At 38.2% G+C, this 27008-nt stretch overlaps 2 protein-coding genes and 3 non-coding genes across 7 annotated transcripts in view; 2 read left to right on the plus strand and 3 right to left on the minus strand.

Moving 5' to 3' along the window:
• Positions 1–26806, plus strand: part of LOC136409353 (polycomb group protein Pc-like) — a 32001-nt gene extending 5195 nt beyond the window's left edge. The window contains exons 1-2 of one of the 2 annotated variants that reach the window (XM_066390800.1): positions 21079–21559; positions 24761–26806. In XM_066390800.1, the coding sequence (XP_066246897.1) occupies positions 21511–21559; positions 24761–25614 (903 nt within the window). In that variant the 5' untranslated portion in view covers positions 21079–21510 and the 3' untranslated portion in view covers positions 25615–26806. Of the gene's footprint in view, positions 1–21078; positions 21560–24760 lie in introns of those variants that run through there. The other variant, XM_066390782.1, reaches the window with a different exon arrangement.
• Positions 44–3644, minus strand: LOC136409306 (SET domain-containing protein SmydA-8-like). 2 transcript variants are annotated; one of them, XM_066390738.1, is made up of 7 exons: positions 3478–3644; positions 2352–2612; positions 2043–2297; positions 1830–1983; positions 1605–1761; positions 603–973; positions 44–380 (listed from the first exon to the last, which is right to left on the minus strand). In XM_066390738.1, the coding sequence occupies exons 1-7, from the start codon at positions 3490–3492 to the stop codon at positions 118–120; spliced, it is 1476 nt and encodes a 491-aa protein (XP_066246835.1). In that variant the 5' UTR covers positions 3493–3644; the 3' UTR covers positions 44–117. The 2 variants fall into 2 exon arrangements, with proteins under 2 accessions (XP_066246835.1, XP_066246826.1); XM_066390729.1 differs by lacking the exon at positions 3478–3644 and adding an exon at positions 2658–3044 and having other exon boundaries at positions 45–380.
• TRNAP-UGG (transfer RNA proline (anticodon UGG)) lies at positions 5754–5825 on the minus strand. The gene has a single exon. It is a non-coding gene; the product is annotated as a tRNA-Pro (tRNA).
• On the plus strand, positions 6995–7066 carry TRNAP-UGG (transfer RNA proline (anticodon UGG)). Its single transcript has one exon. It is a non-coding gene; the product is annotated as a tRNA-Pro (tRNA).
• On the minus strand, positions 7433–7504 carry TRNAP-UGG (transfer RNA proline (anticodon UGG)). Its single transcript has one exon. It is a non-coding gene; the product is annotated as a tRNA-Pro (tRNA).
• Positions 26807–27008: the final 202 nt, after the last annotated feature.

Below are 27008 nucleotides of genomic sequence, written 5' to 3' on the forward strand. Positions count from 1 at the left end.
TTACGTTCGCGAGTATTGCTGTGGTCACTTTCAATAGGAAAACGGCAATAAAATGTTACACAATTTATTTTATTGTCACTCTTAAACAATTTTTTGATTAATAAAAATTATCAGTCTTTAAAGAGAAGAATCGTCAATTGTTCTATGAAGATTCGTAAGGACCGTCTCGAGCTCCTTCAAGTTCCTTTGGGCTTGAATGTAGATTTTGCCTTCGGATAGACATTCGGGCTCGTTTTTCAACAAATCTAGAGCCTCCTGTAAGATTTTTCTTGATTCCTGAAGGACTATAGAAAGCTGATGCGGATCGGGATTCCTTCTTCCCAATTCCGCAACAGTGGCGTGAAGCTCAAACATCAGGATCCCCCTAATACGTGTTTCACCTACAAAAACTATAATTATCAGATGGCCCTCAAATGAAGGATAACTTCATTTCTCTCAGAAATAATAATCACATCCTCTTTTGAATTTTTGATCATAAAACGTTGTTCTATATTCACGATCTAAAATCATAAGTTCTGAAATATTCTTAGTTTTATGATAATACGTTTCTATTTTAAATTTTCAATCCTAAATATCCGCCTCAACTCATGTTACCCACTAACCTGGAGCTAAAACTTTAACCAATGCAGAAACACTTTTGCACAACCGAGCCTTAAATTCTAAAGCTTCATCTCCAAGCCCAGGAAGCCCCAGTTCGTTTTCGTGTCCAATCAGCTGGCTAAGGGCAAACTTCACATCCGTTAGATAGTAATGATTGTTGTGCAGATATTTTTCATATGCTTGAACGAATTCTTTAGCAGCTTTGCTATTTCCTTTGGGCATTTCATGCAACTCCTGTCCTATACGATCTAAGATTTCCTGTACGTGGTACGAGGAGATAGGGGATTCGCATTTGGTGCACGTCCAGTTAGGTAGTTTGCCGTTCGGGGATTGGTTCAGAAAGGATGGTGGTAAGGCGTATCCTGTACAGCTACTGAAAGAGTATAGACACTTTTAATGTCGTAGCAAGGGGTAATCACCTGTGGCATAATTTCGGTAGATGGGATATAATCCTTCCTAACTCAGCTGATTAAAATTTCGGATATTGTTCTATTAAAATAAGTGAAAAAAACAGACCATCAGTATTTAAGACCTATTACAATTATGACAGGTTTTCCCTACCTTGTAGTAACAAATTCTTATTATTTCGGAAAAAATTACTTTATTTTGAACATTACAACTAATAGTCTGGAATGCGTATATTTAATTACATAACCCGTTGCTTTATCCTTGACACTACCGAAAGGTTGACAAGTTTTACTAAGATCCACACAATATTTTCCTATTCATTTTCCTTCTTGTTCTTAATATCTATATAAATTTTTATTTTCATTCAAATGAAATGTTATTTGTGGTTTTAAAAACAAGGACCACATAAAGTCTCTTTCGCGTTGCTTACACGTATACCTGACTTTTACCTTCACCATATTATCCACAAACAACTTATCCTGAGATGCCCAAATTTCTTGAAATTGAAAAATGTACGTAACTAGAAGCTCTTTTAATGGAAGCTTTTGAAAATCACGGGAATAAAGATATGCTACAAAAGCTGAGATTTGTCATACCTGTTTTGACACCTGACTGCACTGAAATAAGTCCCGAATTCTGTAGGATCTGAACAACGTTTACATGAACACCAGAAGAATTTAGATTCATACAGATGATGCCGCCTGTTTATAGTCCCCCAAAGCGGGTCTGTGTAACATATACTCAAATGATCCCCTAAAAGTGAAATTTTGAGGAGTTTCGTTTGATCTGTCGAGCAGTTTAGAAAGGAAGGATATTTGTACCTTTCTTAATATAGGTTCCGGCCTTGATAAGAACAGATCCCTGATTTGTAAACGTTTTATTGCAATTGGCACTGCAATTATGTTCTAACATCGATGTATTTTCGTATAGGGCCACATGGGAAGGATTTGTTAAAGGCACCTCATGGCCATTTACCTAAACAACACTTTTTAAATGTCCTTTTACTTGTCGAATTTTTACGGAATTTTACCTACCGTTAAAATCCCGCAAACCCTCAAAATGTCCTCTTCAGTAAAAATGTGCTTGAGTTTGAAAAAACTCAAAATAAACTGCGCTATCGTTATCCGATCTTTGTTGTATTTAGAGGTAGTTCTCCTCTCCTCGCAATGCGATTGCAATAAATCCACTTTCTTCCAAACATCCGAAAGGAACTGTTTTTGGTACAGACACCTTAGAACTGTGATGCATTGGTATGAAGGATGGATCGATCCGAATGTAGAAATTGTGACCTGAATATTATGCAATTTCAAAATTCCCTATTCAGAAATTTGGGAGCAACCAACCTTTGACCCTTTAGCCACAGTGTACTGGCATTCTGGAATATGTTGTGGAGACTTCTCGCAAATAGAACTGCACACGGGCCATCCACATTTAAGGCAGGGCTTGAATTTCTTTTCCTGGATAACATTGCCACATCCCAAACAAACTGGAACAGTGACCTGAGTGGGACCTTGAATGAGGGATGGTTCCTGAATCACGATTTCTCCAGGTTTTATGTCTTTGGACGCCACAAGGTAACGACCTATGACATCATCTTTGCAAATCTGGAAAGATATTTTAAAAAAGCCAGATGGATTTCGGATTAATACCTTATAGGATTTGCACGTTGTTTTGTGTTTTTTCCAGTCACTTTTTTGATGTTCACGCGAACAGTAATAAACAGTGTGGCATCCCGAACATTTTTGTGATGCTGGGCTATCGCAGACCGCACAATGCATTGATAATTAGTTATTAATCTGGGTTAAAAATAAACTGCTTTTGTTGTTCACTTTCGACTAAAGTTTTTAAATAAATTGAAATAGGAAATGAGCAGGCACACACGTTTGAGTGCGGTGGCCTATTTGTAACTGGTGTTTCCCGATTCTAATTTAGCGAAGCTAAAAATAAAATCTTGGTTGGTGTCAGCTTGTATTCCACATGCAATGTCGCTTAAACTTTGCCATAGTTTTCCATAAATATCCCTTTTATTATTTGTCGGAATTAGAAAAGTGCGTATAGCGTATAAGGGCCAACGTACTTCTACAGGAGTTTATAGCTTCGGCATCAAATTTCTACATAATTCAAAAAAAGGAATTTATCCAAATTAACTGTACTAACTGATATTAACAAATTTTCTTTTGCCCTTTAGGACGTCTCCGTCGATGGTAGGGTCGACATGTTTTTACGCATCGTTAAAAAAATATATAAATAAAAACTATTGAGGGTAGACTCTTTTCCCTGGAGTATTCTGTATAGTAATTTTGTTATATCGGCTATGTTGAAATTATATTAAAATAAAACGCGAATTCAAAACAAATAGAAACATAACGGAAGTGAAATTATTAGATAATAGAAATTTGCACGCGAAATGAATTTTCATAATGCATTAAAATCCAATAATATTAATTAATAGCACATAATTAACTTTACCCTGTAAGTTCCCATAATAAACAATTAAAGACACACTTTACTTAGAAACACCTACAGAATTGAAAAACTAATAATAATAATTTAATAGAAACCTGCGTTTCATGAATATATACACTGAAAGACGATCCTAAGAAAACTGGTAAGCAAATTTACTTTGAATGTGACTACGGATGTGTATAAAGATATTCCTAAGTGTCATCAATGAGCTATTCCCGCAGAAATTAATTTTGCGAAATAAATTCAGATAATAATATTATCTAAAAGGTTTTTTTTTTATTTTGTAATTTGGAATTAACTGTAAACGATTTTTAAAATCTTTGAATATGGTAAAATAACATTCATGCTAGGGTGGTTGGATTATTATGTTTTTGTTTGAACCTCAGAATATAGAGGATTGAAAACCAATTTTGGATCATTCATTATATGGAGATTGGTAAAAATATATAGGTAGCTACTCAATAATTCCCAAAGTTAGTTCATGTTTATTAACTATAATTGCATGGAGTTTGAAGATAATGGTTATATATAAAAACATTGATTTTACATATGTATATGTATAACCATAAGCAAGCTTAAATTCAAGAGAATCTCTCTTGTCCTTCTCTGTCCACATCGTCCTTGATTTATTTGCACCTGTGAACTAGACTATCTGGAACTACGTACTTATTAATTAAAAAAATGTTGACGATACATAGACAGATACCTATTAGTTATTTCTGCCCACAGAAACGTGAGAACTGATTGCGAATAAATCTTAATTTATTATCCTTATAATAAGTTTATTAGTATGACAGTAAGGACATGCGAAACGAAAGGAAACTTCAAGATTAATGAAAAAAATCATAACTCAAAAAATGCATCTTCATGCCTATTTATTAAAATACAAACGTTCCTAATAATAAGAATTTTATTTGTTAGTCATTTCGCAGATTACAAATAGTAAACAAAGTGCGTCAAATTTATAGGGTAAAGTTCCTGCACCATGTTTTCTATTAAAGTATGATGAAAATCGTCTTTTCTATATGGTCATAAAACAGTTGTTTTTTTTTTTTAATTTTTGATCATGCATGGTGATTGATTCGGTATCGAGACCATGAAAAACAGACGACTATTTCTTCTTGTCGAGCGTAAATATCAGTGTAATTAAATATTTTTCCTTCACCATTCTAACCAGAATTTGACTTTTTTAATTTGGAGAATATACAATTTTGAAATTAATATACATTCCAGATTCTCATTCTCTGTAATGATTGGGCTTTTATTAATATCCTTCAATTTATTGCATTGTTTCATAGTCACTGAACATGGACATTAATTCATTCCCAAATATTCCACCGAGTGTAGCGGAAAAAGGCGCAACGCAAAAAAGCGGTGCCCTTAAAATTCAAATGAAATCGTGGAACACCTGTGAATTCCTGTTGCCATAAACGGCAACGAGCGAGTGCAATTCTCACGGCCGTGCGAGCACGTCAAGAAAGAGAACCGCTCCTGCTGCTGCTTGTTGATGCGGTTTTGTTGTCCGCAGGCCGCATTGGCATTTAACATCTGGCGCCAACTGCTTATTTGGGCAGACGGCCGATCATTCGGAGTGCCGACAATAAACGTTTTTTCCTTTGGGTTTTTGTCCCATCTAAGAAGTTGCTCTTCAACGGAATGTAAATAGGGAGCAAAGAATGTTTGCTTATTATGTCAGTGTAGAGCTTAAGAAGTGATGAATGATTAGTAGTCGCATTGGATTTTTGACGATTCTCTTAGCTCGAAGGACCGACCAACGCTTATGTGGAGAGACTTAATTAAACTCACCATCCTGCTTTTCGTCAGTAGCCAGCCAACAATTCAATGCAGAACAGTGCAGAATAAGAAAAATTGTGTTGATCGCAGCCCTTTTTGGGTATAGCGTATCGGAGGGATTTCGGCTTTATGTTAAACTATAAAATGAGGAGAATTTAAAAATGGCGAACTTTGTTTTTGTGGAAATTGTGCAAACGACCAATCGCCATTCCACCGTAATTGGTACTTCAGTTCATAAGTGATAACCACCGTTGAGCTTTGAAAATTTTCATGAATAAATTTCTTTACTACTAGGGGAGATCCAGAATAAGAAAAAATCAGAATTGATACCTGAACTGATTCCTGCTATTAGTAATTAAAGTATAAGAACTAATCGTAGTTGAAAGGCGACTTTTGTACCTATAACTGGGGCGGACCCTATACTTTACGTCTTAGACAGTGAACTGCTCAATCGAGATTTCAACAGGAAAGACCAAAAAAAACAAGGGCTCAACCGGGATTTGAACCCGGGACCTCTCGCACCCAAAGCGAGAATCATACCCCTAGACCATTGAGCCGCCATACTTAATTAAATATTTAACTAATTAACAGAAGTTTACCTTGTTAATTTATGCCGCAATAATAACAATCCTTGCGACCTCAGTAGGTCAATAAAATTACAACATTGAACTTGATGGAAGGTGTGATATTGAATGTCTATGGTTAATGACCTGTGTTTAGTCAACATATGTATGTCTTTTATTGTGGCAAAAAGAACTAAAAAAGAAATCTCTATGGCTGATAGAATTTCGACGAATGATCGAGGGATCAGAAGCTGCAGATGCCTCTAAAAGTCCACTTTTATTAGAAGTAATTTCGGAGCAAAAATGGGCATTTCTAAGTGGAAATTTCTTAGATTTCATAATGAAAAAATGATTGCCCTCGAAATGTTAATGCATAACTACCGAAATCCCAGTAACAAAACATCTTCTATAAAAATAAACATACATATGTTTATCCCACTTGTAGGTACAAAACTGTGCTTATATTAAATCCAACTGCTGTTTGTTAGAGCAATCCCTGACAACCTCCCGCTAAAATACAACCAGTCGTAAAGCCGGCACCCATAACAAAAGACCCAAGGAAATTTACAGTCCCTAATACTACCAGATGACGCATTTTTTGACATTCGGCTTTTTGAATGGGTTTAGAACTGGTGAGCCATATTTCAACGAGGAAATTCCGAGAAGGCTTAAAATATCACCACTTCAACGCCATATGGAGGATTTGGTACAAACGAACACAAACAAGCCAAGAAAAACAGGGAGACGGAAACGGCATCTCAGCGAGGAGAGAAAACGGGGATAATTGAAACGGTTTGCTTAATATCGGCCCAGATGTGCCACCGCTGCTGCTGAAAGGATTCCAGATGTGCACTTGACTCATCTCCGATGCTCACTATTTGATTACGATGCAACATCTGGGATTATCGGAGTTTCTGCTGTTACACAGAGGCGTACTAAAAGGCATGAGAAAATGCTAAAAATTTTCGTTAATCTACATGACCTGAACGGCGCAAAACAAGTTCGAGCCCACCATAAATAACCACCTGCAATTTGACTCCATGAAGTGAACGACGAACGTGACATTGGTTAAGAATACCATATAATAAATGATTTATGCATAGGTCAGATGTTTCTGTATAGTGAAAGTTTGTGTTTTGTGGTATAATCGTGTGCAGTGTGGCGGCTCAATGGTCTAGGGGTATGATTCTCGCTTTGGGTGCGAGAGGTCCCGGGTTCAAATCCCGGTTGAGCCCAGATTCTTTTTTTGATCATTCTTGAAGTGTCCGAAGAGATCCCGGTTGAATTTTGCTGTTATTTTTGAAAGCGTCCAGGATTCGAGTAGTCATCTCTTTTACACATGTATGTGTGCAAAAAATGGCTTTGAGTTACATCGTCGGGCGCGCCCTTACCTATTTTTGCTCCTAGTAATTTCGCCAGTCCCGAGTTGGCATTCTTAGACCTTTTTCGATCGATGAAATAGGGTCGCTGTACGCCACTGTCTTTTCTCTTAACCCAAACGGAACATGATCGTATATTCTTGTTTATTAGAGGATTATTCACTCTTAGTTTCGGTAGCGTGAAACATCTAATTTGCCGAGTCCAAAAGGAGCAAAAAAATCGGGCTCAACCGGGATTTGAACCCGGGACCTCTCGCACCCAAAGCGAGAATCATACCCCTAGACCATTGAGCCGCCATACTATATGCAATTATTGCACAAAACACAAACTTTCACCATCGCCAAAACCTAAAACACTTGGCCAATTTATATAACATTAATAATAAACAATCCAAGTCACGGGGGTTCATCAGCAACGATATTGACATTGAACTTGATGAATATAAAATGCGAATATCAGTAAGAAAATGACAGTTTTCCGCACTATTATAATGATAAAATGAGAAAAAAATGTCAAAAAGGAATTGTCCGCACATACATACTCTCATACATATTAATTCGGTGCCTGTTTATAATCAGTAATAGAGCAAGAAATTTCTAGTTGGGTGTCTGACATTAAAGATGCTTTATGAAGAAAGTATGGTCAATATTTCCTCTCCTTACTGTGGATATGAGCTCAGTCTAGCTATCCAACACTCATTACTGAAGTATACAAATTATACGAGTAATAAATTCAGGTCAATTCTTTAGTTCAATTTTGTTTGAAACTCAATTTCTTTCGCCTTATTCTATCTAGCTAATTTTTCCTTGTCTTTAAACAGACCTTTCACTTCTATCATCAGAATTGTTTACCCATTGCCCACGACTTTGCCCACATCTCCTAATAAGCCGTTTACTAGAAAAACTGTTACTCAAGCAATAACTGTTATCATGTCATTTGCTCAACGACTGGCGCCTTGAATGACCGCAAGTCATCTGTTTTGCATGACTGGTATTGTTTCAACAGCACTTAATTAAGCATGTGTGGTATACTAGATCATTCGAGTCTAGTATAATGGAATGTCTATATATCACAACACACAAACTACGGAAAGATTTAGATTATGGGACTAAAATTTCTGGAGTATTTTATCTAGCAGAGTGTGCATTTTTCTTTTTCGTTTATTAGTTTCTATCTTATAAATTCCCAAATCGTTATCGAAATAATTGCCATCTTTTTATATGGACGTATAAATGGTTTAAAATGCTTAAAAAGGCGAAAAGCTATAGGGTAAAAGGAATCGATTGAATCTTAACCCTCTTGTTTTCCGCGCTAAATAATCGTTTCATTGCGTACTCAAAATTTATATCGCTTTATATAATTTTTCTTAACATTACATATTCGTAAATAACAGATTTTTTTCTTAATTTGGCAACATTATATAGCTAAGGATCCATGCATTTCTGTCAAAATTCGACGTATAAGATTGCCACCGTGGTGTCTCAAACGTTGTGCAAAGATCTTGTATATGAAAAATTTCATCCAGATATCCCTCTATAGATATGTTACATAAGTGTGATAAAACTAGGTACATTCGGCAGTAAGGAGTTTGATAACCTTCCCCAACTCTCCGATTATCCTTTAATAATGGTTCTTTTGCTTAACAAAACCGTAATTTCATTAGCGATTAATTAAAATTTTAATTGGTTAACACTGTTGATGTTTATATGTTACATGTGTGTGTGTGTTTATAGAAAGGTGACCACCAGATAACCCGATCTGGCGCCTATTGACTGCCGCCAGCCATCTGTTTGCGGTTCCCCGTATCACTTGTTAGTTTTCTTAATTGTCAATATTGTAATTATTATTGTTTATAGCTTATTCGGTTTAATGTAAATTAATTAAACGCGTGATGAATCGGTGACAGCTGTTGTTGCTTCATGCGACTAGATTCTATAAGAACATGTTCAACGTGAATTTAATTCAAAATAATCCGTTGATAATCTGACGCATAACAATCTCAAGGTAATTTGGTGACCTTTACGAGGGTTCAAAGTTGGGGAATTCCGACCAATCTAACAGTTACATTACGAGATTCCAAAGCTCGAGATCCTGATGCTAATTATGAAAACAATTTTGTAGCACAACAAACGAGCGGGCTGGATGAAATTCGACACCAACAAAATTAACTCGAATGGAATCGATCGTAAAATTCGCCGATACACGGATGAGTGTTATGTGTAGTTAACGACGTGAATGCGATGACACAATAACAACAATTCCATGTTTTTTATTGTCTTTGTCAACTATTTACGTTCGGGCAATAGGTGATTGTATAAACGATCATCGATGAATCTGTTCTGTTCTACATCGAAAAACACCTTATGCATTTCTAGGTTGAGGTCACTTTAAATATCTCAAACTTAGTCAAAGAAATTCCATGTCTCAAATATGGCCAAGTCCCGGTAGTTTGGCCATTTTTCAATTGCATTAAAGAAAGCGTGCAAAAAGCATGGACTGGCATTAAATATTTCAGAACTTATCACTAGAAGATCAAACTTAAGTGGTGACATTTTACTACAATTTTATATGGTTTTAAAAGTTGGAATTTGTAGCCTCTCTTCGTAAATTCCACGTGATTTCCATATGGTGCAGTATACCATAAAATTAAGCAGGTAACAGGTGGCTTACTGGACGTCACTCGTTGGTTGGCTACCTGATGGTCGGGTAATGTGAAAGTTATGCGGAGTAGCCGATAACTTTAATGCCTCAGCGGAAAATCCCTAATAGATTCTTGTAAAAGATAATCCTTATCTTCAGGTATTTTTGTCTCAGTCGAATGTCAATTAATGGTCGTTGGGCACCGGAGAAAATGGCCAAAATGGGATTTGCTTAAAAAAATGATTACATAGTCATTTTTCATTGATATTAATTGGAACATTCAGCGCCATGAGAATAATGGGTAATCGTAACAGGTGTTTTTAAGAGTGACGGGAAAAGTTAATGGTATAATAACAGCACTTTCTGCTACCAACCATGAAACATTATTAGTGGCAGTTCTTCCCAAAAAGCCGGAAGAAACCTATAATTTACGTTTCAGCCGTATACATACTGTATATTTGAGATCCTCTACTTCAAATTGGCTTATACATATTTATTTTATTAGGGTATTTATAACGTCGTAAACGCGACCGCTTATAAATATCCAGTTTATGGGCGGCCCAGGGTGGGTGGCAAATCCGTTTCAGGCGGCTCTTCGACATCTGGCCCCCGATACATCTAAACTATTTAGTTTAGCTAAAAGCCGTTTAACGTTCTTTTCCTGTGTGACTCCGGGTTTATGGAGAGATGAACGCAAACACATGGCGGAATACCGTAGAAAACCGATGCCGGTAATCTATTTTTGTGTGGGTGTAAACAATCAAAGGGACCACATACAAACAAAAGTAATATGGGACTGGAACTGATGTGGGTGGATCAATGTTTTAAGAGGTGACTGCACACACTGGTTTTAAATGAGAAACGTTTCGTAAAGGATATCCAATACATGTACTTAGCTCAATAATCTCAGAAAAAGCAAATATTAACAGAGTTATGGTTTCGATGACCCAATGTTCCAAAGAAACCTAAAATCTGAATCACTCTTCGAGATATTGACGTATTTATAGAGATTTAAAAAAATCGATCAAATCAAGATGGACATTCTTGTCCTTTAGACATAAGTAATACAATAATTTGGTATCTAATAAAATCAGAGACGTACTTTGTATTTTCTACGTGCAACCTCATCAATTTGACGTGAAACCTGACTTCATCGCTCGATTTTGGAAAAATTAGCTGTAAATTAATAGAAACTCAATACCGTCAATTAAATTAAAACATTCGAGATGTCGTCAATTCCTCTAATCATGTTTGAGATTCATGAAAACGGACTCCAGCGTTTGGTATCCTACAAAAACCGAAAAGTTACATGTACGTTGTTGACAAATTTGTTGAAGATTTAAAAACAACCAAAACGACAAATTTAAAACCTTCCAGCGGCGACGAAAACATTCAAAATCATCAAACTGTGCCGTCGGAAAATCTATTTCCGTCCCTCATCATTTGTTTCCAGAAACAAATGGAAAACAGTCCTGTCCTGTAACGCATCTGGCCCGCAGCCTCCTACGTCCAGAAATAACAATAGATATCGACGCATCGGCGCCGCCGTCTTGCATAACAATCGAGCGTACACGACTCGAAATAAACAATCGCGAGTGCAGCCGCGGCCGCCTCTGCACTTGGGTGACATCTCGTCGGCGATTTCTCGGAATCGCAGTCCGACATCTGGCCGGCCCTGGAGAGCGCCAGTCTGACGCCGACGTCAATGCGACGTTGTGTGGTAGTCGATGCCGCAATTAGCGACTCGTGATGATTGTTAAGAGGAAAAGGGAGAGGTGCCAAAATTCACGGAAGCATAGACGTAGAAAGATTTGTTTTAAAAACAAGAATTACGCTGTGGCAACATCTCCGGGTGGACGATTTGGAAACTAGTAGCTTACTATATGTTGGGAACAGATGGCGTCATTCACCGGAGCGTAGAGCATTTGCTACCCACCGCTGCCACTGGTCTGAGCATTCGAAGTAATATACATGTGCCTCACTACTAAACTTTTGTCTCCAAAATCCAGACATTTATGAATTTGTAAGGATTACTCTATGGCGACATCTTTAGAATTGGAAAGTTATAATTAGCATATGTATATTGAATACAGATGGGGCTGTTCACTCTTTCAAGTTTTCTAGCATTTATAACTAACCATCATTCGACACATTCGAATCAATAAAATGTTCATTACTAAATGCTTGAAATTGCATAGAAATTCAGCACTCGTGATTATGACGCTGAAGAATGACATTAGATCATTAGTCTGGTTATGTTCAGAAATCGTTTTGTTTCAAAACTAAAACATTTCTTTAAATTAGAGACCACTTTTCACATTTCACATTCATGTATTCTTGTTCTGGTAAGCATCATGAGGATGCTCTCCTCTCAATCGCGACTTCCGGCAACTTTATTACCGCCCATTATCGCCCAACTACTGTCCTGCAGTAGCCGCAATAAAGCAATTTTATTGTTCCTCGTTTAAACCTGATCCAATGCCAAGGAATGTACTGTGAATGTACCGCATGTTCTTGTATTGTTCTCAGTTAATCGCAATTTGTATTCGTCTTTGTGTCGAAACTTGTGCCAAAATTTCGACATTATGTCTGAACGTTATTGGGCAACGCGATAACAGACCAATTCCTGGCTCTTCTGGTGGCTCAGGATATGTTAATCAGAGGTGTAAGTTTAGAGGATATTTTCGGACTCAATTCGCGAACAGAAATAGAATTGATATCCATCGTAGTCCTTTGTGTTTTATATGGACATAATCCAAAAGTGGGCTATACAAGCAAATCCGATCAAAAAAAGGCAAAAGATGTTCTCACACACGAAGTGGCTTATCTGGCGAGCGATCTCCAAAAACGTGACGCAGTGAACCGTGGTTCTCGGAACCTCATTAAAAGAACACTTCTGGACTTTCGGCCCTTTGAAATCGGCATTTTAATTGCGGGCGCGAAGAAAGGGGCCCCCATAAATATTTTAATCAGGGGGCCTGCGGCTTTTTCTGAAAAAAGTTAAGCATTGGCGCATCTGGGCTGAGATATGGGATGTGGACAAGGAGGCAATGCAGTGGCATCAGACGAAAAGATATAGAAGATTAAGAGAGTCAGCGAAAATCTCAAGAAATAGGAATATTAAAACGAACTTGGACAACAAGGAAACCTCCACAACCACAACTTATGCGCTTTAAAACACTTTTGCACCTGCCGTTATGTGGACACAATTGTGTATCCTGGGTTCGTCCAAATTGTCCGAAGTATTTAATAGTAAGATCTACGTTATTTCGAATACTCCGTGTAATGGTGTAATAAATATGCGTGCGTAGATGTGACCAAAGAATAACTTCTTTCGTCACAACTGCTTTCTGCAATAAAATAATGTCTGAACTCCTTTATGATGGACATACGAGTATATGTTAGCTTTAATAGGGGGTGTTGGTAGATCCGTCACTGCTTTTGGCTTCATTCTAACGTTCAATCTCAATAAATTCTTGTCACCCTACTAATCACGGCAACATTACTTTCTGTAAATAATAACATGCAACGATCAAGTTTTGGTGGTCAAAAATCATAGTTTTAGTACCCGAGGGTTAAGTAAAGGAATGTGTTTCTATTTCGGCATTTACTTTTGGTAGAGTTACTGAAACTGACCCAAACCCATATGCAAATGAGGTCGATTCGAAAAGGCAACAAAGCCGGACCGACCATCGGGCTTATTAACATGAACCAATAAAGATAAGTCTCACAAAGAGCCAGACGCGGCTTTTTGAGTGGCGTCCATTATTACGTTGGCGCCAGCCAGACATCGGCCATCTATTCACGAATTTGTACGCCCCGCATGGTTCCATCTGAGACAGGTACCACTTCGGGGCCCAAGTGTTTATTGTGCACTCCTCCAGTCAATCTCGGACCCCATTAGGCGTATTTCTTTGCTCGATGGCTCGATGGGATGAAATCGGCATTCTTTCTCTACACCTTACGCCTTTTGTCGTAAGTCGTGACTCTGCGCTTTTCCCAGGACTTTAAAAATCGTTCCAAAGGCTCCTCTGCCTCAGGGTGTGATAAGTAATTGTGTTGTGACAATGGGGTCCTTTCGAGTGCTTTCTTATGATTAATTTCCAGGTCACTTTAGAGTAGTTTCTTCATAGCTCGTTTTACATAAATTTAAAATTGTGTCGCAGCGCACAGGGTTGTATATGAAGATATTACATTAATGCGATCAACAGATCTGGCCCTGCCATAGCACTTCATCACGGGATGAAAATAGCAATTTCCCGATTAAAAACTTAAACTAATATTTACGGATTCCTAATCTCACACGTGACAAGACCGGATTTATTTTCGAAAATGAATGAAAACATCTCGGAAACACACCCACAGGATACATTTTTCTCGCTCAGGTCATGTGTTTTTCCTATATGTATATTGAACTAACTTTAGACGTTACGTTACTTAAAATAGCGGCCCAAAGTGCGGCTTAGATCCAGATGCTCCAAATATTTTTAGGGTACTACTCTCGTGATATTGAACATTCTCCAATTGGGAGGAAAATAGATCTACCGCGTGGGTGTTAGAATTCCAATGAGTAATAAAAAGTGGCCTGGAAGAAGTACGTAAATATTTGGGCATCCGGAGGGGCATAAAGCAGTAACTATTAACTTTTTAAAACACTCACAATGGACGACAACTCTAAAACCATAATTGTAACTGTGATTGATTGATTGACAATAAAAATGATTGAGGTATGTTTTTGGGAACTATGGCAAGTTGGCTCTTCTCTTGACGTCACCACCAATCCGACCATTCACAAAGAGTGGAAACAAACGTGCCAAATGGTATTGACGTCATTTCCGAGATATGTGTTTGCGATCGCATTCTTTCAGTTTATAAACAGAGAACTGTTTTTGCAACCGTCGATTTGATATTTTGCGTGCTTGGCATATTATGTCGGGGTCGTGGCTGCTTGTCGAGATTTCTTATGAAAAACGATGGTTTTCTATGAAATCAAAATCCTTAAGCTACATCCTTAACTTCAGTCGAACCCAAATTGCTTCAAAATATATTCTTATTCGTATACGGAAAAGTGGGAAACATGTCAACTAAATAGCATAATAATACACAAAGAAGGAGATGAAGATATTGATAATTGATTGATAAGAAAATGATTAAAGCAAAATGTTAATTTTCCTAGACTTTGTGTTCGTCTCATTCAACACCTCATTTATATCTATTTGGATGTCACAATGTATATTCACGTTTAGCTTATTTTTCGTGCTGCGATCTACATTTTGTTCAAGACAACAGTACAGATGTGAGATGCGCTCTTAGGCTTTGACAAAAATTAATTATTTAAAAGAAAATATTCGATATTTCAGTTATATGGCCAAATACTATATCATTTAACAGTTTTTTCCATCACTCGGCATAAAACTTAATATTTTCCTTAAAATGTTTATACATATTTCCAATTTTGACGGTCACCACGTGAGGTAAACAGAACGCTCACACATTTTAAAGATTAAACGTTTCAGAAGGAAAATAAACATTTCCATTGAATCCTGCTTGAAAATTTGCATTACGAATGGTTCTATAAATATCGTGGAAAATTATAAATATCTTCTTAAATATTTTAGTGACCCTTAAAATTATCGGCTCACGCTAAATTGGTTAAAAGCTCTGATTAAAAAAAGCCATATGACTCAAGGTTAAATATTTATCGTGTTTTTTCACCCTTCGAAATTTTAAAAATTTTATTTACCATCAACTTTCTATTTCTCACTTCGAGCTTTTCCGCAACATTAAATCATTCTTAGAACATCTTACCTACAGCGTGGCTTTACAGAAATTTACATCAGAAAACAAATATCAACCATAGTGAAATATTTCGAAGTAAAAGAGCTTTGCTTGGTTGCCGTTATGGTGAAATGTGAAATTTCGAGATTTGAGTTATAAAACAGAAAATCGACCGCAGAAAATGTCAACGTGGCATTGTTCTTTAATTTTCAATTAATAAGAAGATACGTTAGCTGTCAAAGTGTGAGCAACGTTGCCAGATCGGTCGAGTGGCCTTTAGGTTTCTTTCTCTAGGGAATTTTCCGCCCCTGTTTGTTGGAACATATTACGAAATTTAAAACATTTCCAAACTATTGATAATGCTTCTGAACATAATTTAAACACTACACGAACTAGAAGTGAAGTTAGATTTAGGTAATTTCAAAAATTCGTATTCCCATCAGTTGGGGTTGTGAATCGCGAATGCATGTGCCACATTTTACTCCTTTAGATTGCCTACTTTCCTGACGCCCACGGCAACATCGCCTTGGACGGATGCTGCGTGGACCCGAGATGCGTGGCCGCCGGTGGCGGCGGTGTCGTCGGCGGCGGATCAGTGACCGTGGCCAGCTGGCGCCACGGATTGTCGTAAATAACGCCGCGCGAGCGACCGCGCTAACGGCGGGGAATGCCACTGGCCAGATGGTCGCCAAAGGGCCGGGAATGTCTCAGTTGCACCAACAATCCGTCTTATGCATCCGTCATGCGACGTTACAGTTAAAAGACGAGTGCAAGTTTTAAACTACAAAGTGTTTCAGCAAATAAATAAGCACTAGAAAGATTTTCATGGCATTTCCGGAAAATGACGTTTTACTTCTTGCCTCGGAAGAATTCAGACAAGCACGAGACACAACTCGAGACCCCTAATAACTCAACCCGATGTCCCACATTTTGCGATGAAGTTTTAAGGAGTTTTGGTGCAACCGACGCGCCCTCAAAACACTTCTCACTGTTTCAACCTTAACGTCCCCCGCACCCCGCGCTTTGGTGCCACTAAGCTGATTTACAGCATCACATCTGTGCCTCTCCCCTCCTGGACCACCACCTTCAGCCCCATCTACATATTACCGGATTTGTTGTGAATTTCTTATGCGGACTCATGTCGTTGCCAACACATGCGGTCGCCACTTAGTCATCTTGCGACAACCTCGGAAATTTCCGGTCTACGGTCAACCGGATCAACTTTCAAAATTACGACTTTTTAAGCAAATTTCCCGAGAACATGTGGCAGGGACAACTTCTCAATTTCACTAATTAGACATCCTTCCCTTCGGGGCAAGGCATTAATAAAGCGAGTATCAAACAAAATTAGCACATCTGTGTTTTAATCCGCCCTCGACGCAATTGTTAGGGGCGATGTGTGTGTCTTCCTTTCAAATTATATTAAAATCTCTCTGACTTATTGCCGGAGGGGGATGGAGCACATGTGTGTCTGTTTCAATCAGCGAAATTGCGCATATCACAGTCAACAAAATTCGAAACGTTTTTAGAGTTCAGATATTCATTTTCCAATTGGCAAATTTAAACAGTGTTTCTCAATATAGCATAATAGCATAGCATGTACTAGGCAAATTCTAGAAAACTAGTTTTTATTTATTTATGTTCTGGCAGCACTATAATAGACAAAGGAAATATGTCTCATTTCACGGCTAACCTCATCGTTCCACAAAACAGATTATTGCAATTATTGATACCACGGTACTTGACATTTAACAATTTCTGTGTTACTAAACATATATGTTGTTTTGATCAATTTGCGGCACATGCCATTTTCACCATTTCCCTGAGTAGCTAACTATAGCGTTAGTGCTCATGTCCTCAACACATTTCCCGTTAAATAAATGAGAGTACATTTCCCTGGGTACCTATGTTGTCCGATTTGATTGCGGCGCTAAACGACGCTGCCAGCGTCGTATTTTTAGCGACAGACAAATGACGTTGCGACGCTTATGAGCGTTTTGTTATTACGGCGACCGCGCCCCAAAATAGCCAACAATGCCGACCGCGGACATGACGGCGCCACTGGACCATTTTGCACGCGATAAATATTGCGTAATTGATCCAGAAAGCTATTATTGCCATCATCATCTACCATTTAATTCTCTAAGGTGATGTTCCACAGTTAAATCAGAGCTAATTAAGAACGACTGTAATCATAATCACCTACTGCGATCACCACGACGGTGACGTAAGAAGAAGGCGCTTAATTAGGTTGAACAGGATAAGTGAGTTAAGAATGCGTAAAACTGGTTTCGATAGTGGAAGAATTTTCGGTGTTTGTTTTGGTTGTATTTTTGTTGATGATGTTTATGGAAAGCGTGGTTGACGACATGCAAAACAGCATTAGGTTTCTTATATCGGTGCCCGAGAGGGCTGGAGATTTTTGACTTCAAACTGGAATTCACAACAACCCAGATGGGGCCTCCAAAATGTAATGGTTTGGGAGAATATTAAATATCTTATTGGTGATCATCAATTTCACCGCCTCTCGATCCCCTGAAAACAGAGATAACTTTAGGAATAAAGCGATTGAATACGCAGGCTGGCATTCACCTAACGGACAAAATTTCGTCCACACATTCTTTTTGAAAAAATGTTCCATTTGGCTAAATTTGCCTCATACGAAAGCAATTGAAGAATTTATTTCCTTCGAGTATGACTTCTCTCAAATCTACATTATTCTTCTATCCTTGACGGAGGGACCTTTAGTTTGCATTTTTGCTCTGATGCGATGCGTTGTCGCGTGAAACATCGTGGTGGTGTTGTGCACGCAACAATAAAACTAAAATATGCTTCACTATTCTAGTATCCAGAAACAGGATAGTGCAAGCATAAATGTAACGTCGTGCCAATAATTGCGGATATAAATAATAGCAGTGATTTGTCCATCTGGAAACCTCAGGCTTATAATTCCATTTGCGACGTGAAACTTGGATAAATCATCGAAATAGAATGCGGCTATAACTTGCAGGAGTCGTCATTTCGCCAACGCTTCTCAAAGATCGCGTAAAATCTGAAATCAACGTGGATTGTGGCATTTCATCATTTTTCCTTGTAGAAACGTTTTTAGACTTTGATCGGATTTGGTTGCATAGACGGACGTTTTCGAGACATCCTCCATCAAGGGTCAATTCTATTATCTGTTTTATATGTGTAAATGCTGATAATTTTTTTTTGTAAACGGCCATGTCTCCTCACGCGCTTATCGATCCAGACTACCCACTGTTGTTTGAATTGATTTTAAAATGTTGTTTAGGGACATATTGGGAGATAATTTAGCAAAACAATGCGCAGAGTATAGGCAGTTTATTTACTCCATATTTACACGTTTTGGGTGCATTATCCACGATGCATTTCGTACGAATTCGTACGAAAAAGCAATATTTAAGCTTCCTCACAATGTCCATGTCAAGTCGATTTTGAGGGGAGCGTAACTAATCATGTAAAGTCCCGTTTCGTTTCGATCTTGAGGCTCTACAGGTCGCAAATATCGATAAATAGGGATTAAATAGGGAGGATCGAGACACCTTGAATCTTCATTATTGTATAGCTGTGCATTGAAATCGGTCGAATAGGAAAATTGTGTGGAACTCTCAAAACTTGCGAACGAACTTTTGCTCTTACACGGCTCGCTCCTCTAGTCGGAGAAACTCCGTTATTTAAAACGTTTTGCATGATGGCACCAGAAAGAACGCAGCTGGTTTTTTTCTACGCTGCGTGAATCAAAGTGGTGAAACCTGTAAATTTGCGTGTTGGGAAATTTCGAAAATTTGAATTTCAGGTCGCATTATAACTGCCCCATTACAGCTATCTGACTACCTAATTAATTACTGCGGATCTGAATTAAAAACAAAGCCTCCGCAGAGCTCATCAATAGGGCCAACGTCAAGACTCTACGATAACTGGAGACGCTCCATATACGAATATTAGGGAGAAATCTAAGATATGATCGTCGTTTTGAAGTTTTCAGCACAATTGATACCTGGATACAGTGAAGTACATTTTAGTTTGCTTGTTGCTCAAAAACAACAAGTGCCAACACAGGTGCTTTCCGGGGTGGCAACCCTCGTCAAGGGTGCTTTATCGCCCTAAAAAAACTACAACCGAATAAATATACCTGTTACCTGCCATGGGCAACCCCACTTGGATCGCCCAGCTTGACTTCCTATCAACAGACACCTGTATTGCATATTAAATTCATAGGCGTCTCTTCAGGATTTTTTCCCATTCGAAGACCAAAAAATCGATGCTTCGGGCAGTAATCTCGCATCAAGCCGCAAGAATATAATAATTACCATGCCCATACGGTTTAATTGGCTCATTAAATCTCGAAGGTACCATTCGGTCGGTTCGGATCTCTGATATGTTCAAGTAACGTTCTTCCGAAGGCAGGCAATTACATTAATAATAACAGACGACCTTAATCCGTTTAAACTAATAACAGTGCCACGGATCGGCATATTATTATCATTAACAACTCCGTAAAAGTACCTGAGCAGACACATCTCGAATGGTTTCGGGTTTGGTAAGAGCGGAGGCCACAACAACTAGGCTTTCAAGGGCGGTTCTTCGTATTTCCTGGGGCTTGGAACCGATAGTCGATAAGGCCATGAAAGTATTCTTCTTTAATGTTTTGAAATAGCTTTGGGTAATCTGTTTGCAATTGCTTGGAAATGCTGGTGGGCGTGCTGGTAACAATGATTTTAGATGGAAATTTGCCAGATGGAGCGGATCTTGGGTCATATGCTTAATTAGGTAGCTTTTGAGGACAAAGAATTTCCAAGGGGCTTTTAACGTTTGTACATTTTTGCATTTCCTAATCATTTACGGCATGTGTCTAGGTAAGTAATTCTTGTGCCATTCTTAGCAATGCTTAAGAATCTTCAGGGGCCATTTTGACACCATTCACGAATTTTTTTATCTTCGATCCTTTCCACCCTTGCGTTCAATTCCTTTTTCTTGCTCAGAGAGATTTTTTCAAAATCGACATTTTCTGTTGGAAAAATGACAGAAGGCGCTGGAGATACAGTTTTGTCAAATGTAATAAGATTTTGAAGAGTTTAAAGCAAATGGGTTAGAGCAGCAAATAGGGGCTAAATAAATCCAAGAGTAATTTAAATGCGCATGTGTAAACTCTAAAGATGGTAACATGGTATTTTTCAAATGTCAAAAATAAACGAAAAACTGCAATCAAAGTGTCAAACGACGAGCGCAATGTGAATTTTGTGACGTTGTCACTTAGCGTTCAGATAGGTGCTCTTGGTTTTCGCCCCCAAAAGTCTAAACTGCAAATCTGGTTCGGAGTACTCCAAAACAAAAAAATGAAAACATAGATTCAAACATTGTTATCGGAAGTAGGTATTTACGATCGACTTTCAAGAATCAAAGTCGATCTAGTTTCGATAAACAAACAGCGATCCGCACCCTAGAACAATCGGTCAAGGTCTCAGGGGAGCACCTGGACCACCTGACTCACCCATCCATCCGCCACTGCCTGCCCAGATTAGTTGCATCGGTACACCTGCCGACCCAACAAATTCCTTCCCAGCGGGACTGCTGTTAACTCTCACACTTGTCCAGACAGCTGGCGCCAACTGCCGCCCCTCCCCCGCTCCCTCGTGGGGCCCAACTCTCCGCTTTTACAACAAAAACAATCATGTCAACCCGGACTTGGTCGTAGTCGGCTGTGCTTGTTCGTTCTGTGTAGTCGACAGTACAAACGACGAACGGAACGAGTGTCTCTTGTTTTCGGCGCGTCAAGAAGTTTGAATTTTGCGGCGCAGTGCCCTCCTGATTGCGGTCGTTTCAGTGATTTTTTTTTCAAATCTAGTGACCAGTTTTTATGTTGGATGGTATGATGACGAATGGGAATACCAAGCTGAAGTTCAAAGGTAAGAGAATATTCGATTGTCTCAATGTAGGAAGTAGGAATCACGAATGTCGCAGGTGACTGTGGAAATGGGAATTTTTAAATAATCTAAATTTTCATTAAAAAATCAAAAATTTTTAAAAGGGCTCGGGATATTGGTTGGCTTCTAATTATCAAATTGCTAATTGACTCCACTTCCTGATAGGAGAAATGTTTCTATTTCAACAATCGGGATAATCTGGGAGCGTTTTTCTACATTTGTGCAGCGTGAAACCAGTGTTGCCAAATGATGTGTTTGAAAATATCTATTCCAAAATCGAACAATCCCTAAAAAATAGCTAAATTACAGAAAAAAAAAATTGTTGTTCAGTTTGAGTTTCAACCCCGATTTAGATTTGGATTTATTTCTTTGAGATATAAACTTTTCACAGGCAAACGTCTGATAATTTATCCACCTTAGAATTGTGTTAAGTCTTCATATTTTTGGGAAACTTCCGCAAAAGCAGTTAACACAGAATGAAAACTCACGACTCAGCTTCGTCAGCCAATGGCTCATGTGGCTGGTACCTGACGTCGGATGCCTGGAAAATCACATTCCTGGTAGAACTTGTTTGTTAGGTTGAATCTTTTAGATCCAGACTCGAATTGAAATGAATTACGTTAATTTAAATGTTTTTTTTTAATCAACTAAGCGCGAACCAGGAATGAGATACGTCGGCGCATTCGGATTTCGCAGGCATGAGACTCCGACTTTGCAAAATATTATTTAGCCAAGTTTACAGAATCACGTGGTTTAAGGTTAATGCAAAAAAGTTAAACCAATTCAGTACATAAAAAAAGCTGGCATTGCGCATTGTAAGGTCACTAAAGTTCATGTAGGGCTATGGGACTCACTCGTATTGTCATAGAAAATTCAGCCAGTCGCTGCACCATGATTTGGACATATTAAAGCAAGTCCGCAAAAATTAGGTGTATTCATCAAACCGTCGCTTATTTTGGCTGATTTGTAGCATGTTAAAGTAAATAAAGCAGCATGGGCAGTCGAATCAACAAGGACGTTCACTTACAAGGTGTGTTTAAAATGTCACCCAAGTTTAACAGTACGTTATGGGGACCACACCATGGAGGAGGAGTTATTACGAGAAAAGTGTTTTGCAAAAATGGCAATAGATTAATGAAGACAAAGGGTGCGATACCTCTAACCTCTGTATCTTTTTTTGGTAGAGAAATGGTGGTGTGCTGATTTTCTATTTATTATTATGAAAACATTTTTAAAATATCGCATTCTTTAAAGATTTATGTTATTAATGTATTATATGTACATAAGACGTAGTTCAAATACGTTTGTTTCTGCGACATTGTAACGTCGGAAGAATTTCCAATAATGTACTGAATAACTTAGGCACAATTTTAAATACACCCTCATCATCGTTAAAGACGCCAATAAAGGAAGCTTAAAATCAAAAAAGGCTTTGTCTTTTAGGTCAGGTTTGAAAAAAATAGCAAGAAAAAGGGTGATTCTCTTCATAAATGGGGGTCTGCGCAGGTATAGATTATACAAAGTCACCTGAAAGCAACATCCGGAATGTTTTGTATAAAATGTGTAATATGTGGCGGATAATACTGCATGACAATGCTGTAAAATCTTTTAAATTCAAATCTCAAATTTGTTTAAAATCTGCTTATAGTAGTTTATTCCAGTAAAAGCTTTTGTTGTTTTTTACTCAACAAAAACTTCAATTTATGGTATTGTTCCGAAGAAAACACTGTTCCTGTAAAATACGCGTTATACGTATCATACGTGTGTATCATGCACGTCACATATACAACCGTCTATATACTCTAATTTCAAACCCTGTTAAGAAAGGCATTAGAAATGTGACTTCATCATCATCAATCATATTTTGCAGCATGCTTTGAAATAAAATAGCAAACAATCTATTGAGCGCTCCTTGTATGTATTCGACAAGAGTCAGTGTTGTGAACAAACACAATGGGTTAACATGGTATAGTTCGGCATGCGCAGTAGCTGAGGATCGCTTAATAGAGTTTTAAGTTGACTGTCATAAAAATGTGACATCCTATTTGATTAAAAAATGCCATTTTCATCAATTCGTTTTACGCTTGTCTCCATGCTATTTAATGTATTTTTAACTTCCCCTGATAAGTGCCAGTTTACCCTCGTCATTGTCTAATGAATTGTTTTTTGGGAAGAATATTTTTCAATATGGTTTTGAAAACTAAGAAGATTGTTTGATAGGTTTTAGAGCCTCTTCAATCTCATCAAATTTTATTTGTAATAAGTTTTTTTCACTTTTCCATTAAATTTAATGCATCTCAGAATATACTCTCTTAATAAATAAAGGATAATTTACACATTTAACCAGTACTTCGACTTTTACACATAATTTAATACTGCAAGCTCTATTACAATCGAGGCAACAGCTTACAACTGATGAAAAACAAATAATTATTTGTCATTATGATGTAAATCAATGACGTAGACCCAAAAATATGACGTAAATAAGCTCAATTATTTCATCTATGATTCCTTCAAACAGGAATACTTCCGGGCATAATTAAATATCTCCATTTTGGACCTCACAATTTGATTTTCTGCCTTCTGATGTTCTCATTGACGTTTTAGTTTTCGCCAGCCATCATCACCTTTGTTTTTTTTTTTCGTGGGCGCCATCTTGGATTTTTCGTTTTTAAATTTGGCATTTTCTTCTGAGTACGGAACGTCAAAATTTGCAAAAGCACTCCCTAATTACGCAAAATCTCGAAGTTCTTAGTAAAAGACGTTAATTTAAATCGAGTTTGGAGCCATCATTGCTCGAATGCCATAAACACTTCACCTTAGTTCGCCCTCGTTCGTCAGAAGCAAACACCTGGCCAATGAGCAATGAAGACCTGCTTTCAGGTAATTAGAAGCCATCCTATATTTAGGCATTCGTTATCGGTACATCGACATGAATTTATGGTCGATTTACATGATATGCACGACTCACCTGAGGTAAACAACATATTGCAACCGAGACGGCCTAGTAGAACAGATTCACGCATGTTACGCTTCCTAGTTTCGGACTACAAGCAGCCACCTGTCGTCTGCATGGTAAACGGTTTATGTAACACGTAGAATTGCCCACAACCACACAATTACCAAATAATTTAACTACTTGTATGAATACGCGTGTTGATAAAGAAATCAATGTTGTTCCAGACTCAACGATGGCAACATCTCCCGGTTTCTGCTCTGGAGATGACTACATGGAGGTACATTCTCCTACTGATAGCAGTGAGGACAGCGTGGAGGTCAAGGTATCCACCATCACCTTCAACCACAAGAAGCGAAAGTTGCTACAAGGCTGTCGTAATGAAGAACCCCTGATTTCTGGCCCCCTCAAGAAGCGCATGTGCCAGAAAGTTAAGGCGGAAGCCTGCAACTCGAGCAAGACCCCATTCCGTCCTTGGAGTCCCCCAGCGGAGCCCAAAGACTTCGGAAAGACCCCCATCAAAGTTGAACCAGGGGCGAAACCCCCGAGTGCTTTTACCTCCTATTTTCGTCCGCCTTCTCCCGTGCAGGCTGAACCTGTGTCTCTAGTGATAAAACGCGAGAAAGACGAGGAATTTAAGGGGGAACCACGAGTGCCTATTCATCCCCAAGTGGCCAAACTCACCCCCTTGGAGACTGAGCGCATGATTGTGCAAACAAATGAGAAATTCCCTTCGTTACAGCCGTCAAAACGCCCCGAGCCAAAGCGTGAGCAAAGAAACTATAAAAACATGACTCGCGAACGGCGAATAGAAGCGAATGCTCGCGAGCGCACGCGAGTTCACACAATTTCAGCTGCCTTTGAGACTTTAAGGCAGTCGATTCCGGCCTACTCGCACAACCAGAAACTCTCTAAACTGTCCGTCTTAAGAATTGCCTGTTCGTACATTATGACATTGTCCACTTTGGTCCGGAACGATGATGAGAGCGAGGCAGTGCCCTCTACAGCCGAGTGCGTGGATCAAGTAACGAAGACCATCCAAAAAGAGGGCAAAATCCGGAAGAAGAAGGAGGACGAGTAGAGTGGTGGTAGAGGACAGTGATAACCTAGTGAAGACTACATAAGTTCCTATAGTAGATTGCTATATTCTGTTGAGTCCTATGGTCCAAATTAGTTTCTAGTGTAAAGGGTAGGATAAGTCAATTGCGGTTGTAGCTGGTGATGTCAAGGCAGGAGCGTTCCAAACTGTCATTCAAGTCGGTTTATCAACGTGCCATAGTTGTCACTTTATTCTCCTTTTTCTTGGGTTGAGTAAAAGATCGGAAAGTTTAAGTCACTGGTTGTAACTCACGAATCTCGAACATCGACTCCCTGTGTGGCTCCCTCAGGCCTATTGTGTTATTATTTTTAGATATTTTTGTAAATAGTGTATATGGCTGATACGTAAGTAAAGACTGCGTCATGTTGAGCAAAATGTGATTCCAGTTAATGAGGTACAATAGGAGGTAACTAACGCCAGTGCGATAATAATGTATTTTGTGTTCTATGTACGTGTAGCAGCATTAAAGTCATCTTTTTTTAAGTTACAATAGTAAATTTGAGGCGACAAACACCACCAATTTTGCCATAATTAAATTCTGTTTTAGGTTTGAATTTTATCGACGACTTCTAGGATAGAGTTACTAAACAAAATTACTCGGATGTTCTAGTGGAAGTCAAAAGAGCGATTGGAACCGAATTTTAACTCACTTTATACTCCTACTTTATAGGTGTAGCAACTCTAAGTTCTTTAATTGCTAATTAGGTAATAAGTTGCAACAATCTGGAGTTTTTTTTATACTTAAGCAATTTGAGTAATATCTGTACATTATTACGGTTGGTTTATGGATGTATAATAATACATAATAGTATAGGTAATAGGGCTATTACACTGCGCGTTAGTTGTTGAAGGACTAGCATGATACGTGCCTTAGCATAAACATTATCGGTATAAAGTAAACTATTAAAATGCATTGATTGATGTTAGTGAACCGACTAGTCAAACTACTAATAATACAGATATTGTCATGAAAACAAGTCATTTCACTAGCAAGTTGTAACTTTTGCACTATATGACGCCATAATGCAGTAAGTACGTTGATTGAGCTTTTAACTTGTGAATTGATTTTGTCTTTATGATGGGTCCTATTAACATAGGAATATTGATTGCATAAATGAATGCTCGTCGATGATAAGGATATTTATTTTATGATATACACGAAGATATTTGACGATTTGGAGTTTTATTTTTTACAGCCCCATTATCAAGTCGTCCTTTAATGAGGTTTCACAAGGTGAACCTCCGAATGCTCTTAGGAGCTTAGGCTTATCCACTGAGCACCAATAAAATATTCGACATTGCTTAATATTAGAAAAAGATCAGAAAATCCTCAAAATATTGTGCAAAGCGATCCTCAAACGATAAATAAATATTGA

The sequence above is a fragment of the Euwallacea similis genome, chromosome 1 (genome assembly GCF_039881205.1).
Source record: "Euwallacea similis isolate ESF13 chromosome 1, ESF131.1, whole genome shotgun sequence".
Lineage (NCBI taxonomy): Eukaryota > Metazoa > Arthropoda > Insecta > Coleoptera > Curculionidae > Euwallacea > Euwallacea similis.

Excerpts from the sequence above, each read along its gene's own strand:
- LOC136409306 (XM_066390729.1), bottom strand. The coding sequence starts at position 2,786 with ATGCATTGTGCGGTCTGCGATAGCCCAGCATCACAAAAATGTTCGGGA. Across the intron at positions 974-1,604 it reads GCAGTCAGGTGTCAAAACAG|TAGCTGTACAGGATACGCCT; the intron begins GTATGACAAATC and ends ATACTCTTTCAG. Across the intron at positions 381-602 it reads GGTTAAAGTTTTAGCTCCAG|GTGAAACACGTATTAGGGGG; the intron begins GTTAGTGGGTAA and ends TAGTTTTTGTAG.